We start from the raw sequence: 4,466 nt of genomic DNA on the forward strand, positions 1-4,466 counted from the left end.
AAAAAAATGCCACATAATTATTTTATAAATTACATCACCTTCCCCTTAAGTTTTTTAAAATTTTTTAATTCAGTAATTACACATGTGGCATGTCACACATGCGTTGACTGGTCAAAATTGGACAAAAGACTAATATTGCAAAGGGGCTAAAACATAAGGGGCTAAATTTATCATATTTATTTATAGAGGGACAAAATCGCAACTTTTTGAAACTTAACGGAGAAAAGGTGCACTTTAGCCAAAATATATTTGTCAATACCTCTCCTTTTCGTATATCTTTGGCAGAAACTTCACTCTAGACTTGTCTATTGAGTCCACTTTTCTTGGGTCATTCATAACAATAATGGAGGACTATTCAAAACAATATATAATGGAGAAACAAAGTTATTTAATGGCGGGCCATTCGATGGTGAAACACTTTATTAAGTATTTTATTTTTTTAGGCTAGCCTGTCTATTATTAATTTTAATATTGATTTTGATTAGCAGATTTGATTAATTTATGATCGTAGTCACATCTTTTGACAAGTGGTGAACCGTTAATTGATTCGGGTGTCTAGTTTGCGATACTTTAACGAATTGGTTCGCATAAATTCTCCTCTTATTCATGGAGGAAATTGACATTCGTGTTAAGATTATACAGCAGGTTCAGTCACCGGTAATTTAACAGAATTGTACAGCATTTAAGATTTTTGGCAGACAATTAATTTGGCTGGTTCAATCACAGGTTTCCATTTATTTTAATTACAGCAGAAACAGCTAATAAGAACATAGGTTGCTATGGTGCGTTTATTAATAATATTCGAACTCTAAGTATGGTAGGTATATTGGTAAGGAAATTAAGTAACAATGGTAAGAAAACCAGAAATTATACATGTTTGGCCGCAGTGGCGGAGCCAGAAAAGAAGTCTCAGGTGGGTCGCTAAAATAAACAATAAAGTACAATATAATATTTTTTGGTGTATCTTTTATAGTTTTATTTTAGTTGTCTTTAACAAGAAATGTAATATAATTAACTCATATAGTATTAACAACTCTAGAACATATTTTATCGTTAATATAAGTAAATGACATATATTTATGAATGGTCTTTTTTTAACTTTATAAATACCAAATTATTTTGCCACTTTGCTTTTACTTTCTTATAACAATTCATCTTGTTCAAATAAGTGGAAAACAAAAAAGAAAAGGGGAAAACATCAAGAGCTAGTGAAACATATATCTTCTGTTGTATCTCTAATTATATTCCCATTTTGTTTCGTTGCCAATGGTTAAGAAATTAGTTTACACTTTTCAATTAAGGCAAGCGAGAATAGATTAATCAAATTAGAAATTCTAATGAAGGATGTTCAAAGCAACGCTGACGACGGCGAAAAAGCAAATCAACGGTGACTTTCAAATTCGCGGTGAAAAAACTGAGACAAGAGTAAGAGAGAGACTACGAAGAGGGCTTTCACATCGGCTATGACAACACTGATTGGGTAACTTGAAAGTGGAATGGGCAGCGACATTAAAAGAGTTGAAGAGTTGAAGAGGAAAGTTGAAGTTGGAAATTGCGTGCGTTAGAAGAGCTTGGGAAAAGGAAGGGTCGTGGTTGAGTAGTAGAGAAGGTGGACCATTTTTGTATTTTTCTTTAATAAAAAGGAATGTTTTACTAATTTTCTTATAGAAAAAAATTATTTTGCTTTTGGGTGGGTGGGCCGTGGTCCACCTTAGCCCATACAAAGCTCTGCCATTGTGTTTGGGTGTGACTTGTGGATTTTAAAGTGTAAAGTGAAACAAATTAAGGATTGTTATTTTATCAAACTCGTGATTGATTATGATATACATACAATATCTGCATTTGATTTATTAATCAATAGATGATATTCTTTAGTTTACAGTTTAAAGTAAATTGCTAATAGATAAAATTGAAGGCTTTAAAGAAATAAATTGGCTGTTACTTGCTTAAAGATGATATTATTCACAAATACAACTCCTAATTAAAAAGTAACAAAGTCGTTGACAATGAGCAATTATTCAATAAATATGTATAACTAATATATATCTATTCTATTTCTTCAATCACCTCCAGTTCCAAATTTATACGTTCTGCAACAATATTGGAATTTGTCTTAGTTTTAGTTGTTGGTCCGAAAGGATTTGTTGGTACTTTTAACTTGTCCGCCTCTGCTTGAAGCATTTTTATCACAGATTTCATTGTTGGTCGATGTAAAGGGTGCCATTGGATACACCACAGACCGACGGTTGCCAATTTTTTTGGAATTCTAAAATCTCCCTCTTCATCAATAGGGATTTGTATATCTCCTTCAAACAAATTGTGGATCCAGTCTGGATACTCAACTTGTATGTTTTCATCACCACTTGTTGTTTTTGTATTCTTTCTTCCTCCAACCATCTCCAACAATAACATACCGTAACTGTATATATCGGACTTATAAGAGACATTTCCAAAATTTCTAGAAAAAACTTCAGGTGCCATGTAGCCTAATGTTCCCTTAGCTGCAGTCATGGATACATTACTTTGATTTTTCGAACACATCTTAGCCAAACCAAAATCTGTGATTTTGGGAGTGAAATTGTCATCTAGCAAGATATTATGAGGATTGATGTCAAAGTGTAAAATTCTTTGATCACAACCTTGGTGGAGATACTCAATGCCATTAGCTATGCCTAGAGCAATTTGTTGCAATTTATCCCATCCAAGGAAATCATCTTTGTTGTTCGGGTGAGATATGAATTTTTGTAACGAACCATTTGGAAAAAAGTCATAAACTAAAGCACGATGAAAACCATCTGGGCAAAAGCCGAGCAAACGAACGACATTGAGATGGTGGATTTTGCCCATGGTTCCCACTTCATTTATGAATTCCTTCCCATCTCCCTCTGCATTATTAAGAATCTTCACGGCTACTAGAATTTGGTTCGATAATTTACCTTTATAAACAGCTCCATGAGCCCCTTCCCCTATCTTATCTTTAAATTTATTTGTAATTCTCTTCAAGTCTGCATAAGAGAACCTAGTTGGCTTTAAAGCCCTGTAATCCTTCAAAAAGTTTTCAATTCTTGTATGATCTTCGCCTTTCATTTTAACATATCTATATATTTGAAAAATGGAACCAAATAGAAGAACAGGCAGAGTTGAGCCAATGATTACACCTACAAATTAAACATTCAATATCATTAAATAATTCTCAGATGCATAATTAAAAGATTTCCTCTTAAATCTGAACCAACACCAAAATCAAACGAAATGAGGTATAAAAATGAAGGAATCTCACCTGCAGAGGATAAAATAATCTTCTTTTTTGATTTGTGCTTACATTCTAAGCATCCTTTGTCAATTGTTGTTCCCGACCATGATAATAAGATTGAGTTTTGTTGTATCCCATATACAGATTCATCCGAAAGAATAAGGGGAGAAACTCGTTGAGACAATTTGGTGCAGGATACAAGGTTCAATTCAACGACATCATCGTAAAATCCTGCAATATAAATTGGACAAGAAATCATATCCTGCTGCGAATGGACCCTTCTAAGATAACGCTGCCCTAGCGAAGAACAATCAAAGAAACTAATATGGGTAAACTCATTGTATAGCACAGGAAACCTAGAACCATCAATAATCCGAAAAGGAAAAATTGATGAAGAGAAATTGGGCTGAAGTAAGAGTCGTGGAAAACAGTGTTCGGGATCGCGTGCTTCCAATACCTGCGATGTGTAGTTAATGACCCTTATGAGGAGTTTTATTGGGACTGGATAAGCAGGTAGTTCAAGAATCTTGTTATCATGTGTACAAGATAGATTGAAAGGACATCCAATGGATGGAAGGCCATTACCAAGCAAAGATATTAGCAATGATATTGCTATTATGAAGGAAGAACTCTGATTGCAAATCATTTCACACTTTTTTTTGATGTAAAAAAAAAAAGCAAATGACCAAGGGGCAACGGTGATGGTAAATAGAACTCAAATTACCAGGTCCAAGACAATGCTATATGATATGAATATTATTAATTTAAAATGGTAAAGTATGAAGGAAAACTTCAAAGTCCAAGTCAATGCTATGATGACTTTGACCTTAAGAAAGACAGTTTTCTATTTTGTATTATCTCTAGTGTGAGAATAATCTCAAGAGAATTATTAATTTAAAACGGTAATGTATGAATGAAAACTTCCAAGTCCAATTCAATATTGTGATGACTTTGACCTTGGACCGGCAGAATTTGTTATAGTGCTTCGGGTGTCGATTAAAGTTTCATATTAAATAAAAATTGATATTGAACAACATATAAAGTGGAAGACGCATAACTTATGTATTGAGGTTTTTAGTGAAGATGTGGTAACCAAAATCCATTTGTGCAGTTTTTTTATTGAAGAGGCTAAAATGCAATATAAAACAAAAATGGCCTTCCTAGCATAAGTTGTGCCAAAGAAGAAACACCAAAATACAAACAGAATTCGTCA

General features: G+C 33.4%; 1 protein-coding gene across 1 annotated transcript; it reads right to left on the bottom strand.

The window, feature by feature from the left end:
* Positions 1 to 1,917: 1,917 nt before the first annotated feature.
* On the bottom strand, positions 1,918 to 3,944 carry LOC120580825 (rust resistance kinase Lr10). Its single transcript, XM_039834970.1, has 2 exons — positions 3,281 to 3,944; positions 1,918 to 3,158 (listed from the first exon to the last, which is right to left on the bottom strand). Exons 1-2 carry the CDS (start codon positions 3,897 to 3,899, stop codon positions 2,047 to 2,049), a joined length of 1,731 nt encoding a protein of 576 aa, XP_039690904.1. The 5' UTR covers positions 3,900 to 3,944; the 3' UTR covers positions 1,918 to 2,046.
* Between the last annotated feature and the right edge of the window lie 522 nt (positions 3,945 to 4,466).

Source organism: Medicago truncatula, chromosome 6 (genome assembly GCF_003473485.1).
Source record: "Medicago truncatula cultivar Jemalong A17 chromosome 6, MtrunA17r5.0-ANR, whole genome shotgun sequence".
Lineage (NCBI taxonomy): Eukaryota > Viridiplantae > Streptophyta > Magnoliopsida > Fabales > Fabaceae > Medicago > Medicago truncatula.

Coding starts and splice junctions, on each gene's coding strand:
- LOC120580825 (XM_039834970.1), bottom strand. CDS start 3,899: ATGATTTGCAATCAGAGTTCTTCCTTCATAATAGCAATATCATTGCTA. Junction 3,159..3,280: donor GATTATTTTATCCTCTGCAG/GTGAGATTCCTT, acceptor TTTAATTTGTAG/GTGTAATCATTGGCTCAACT.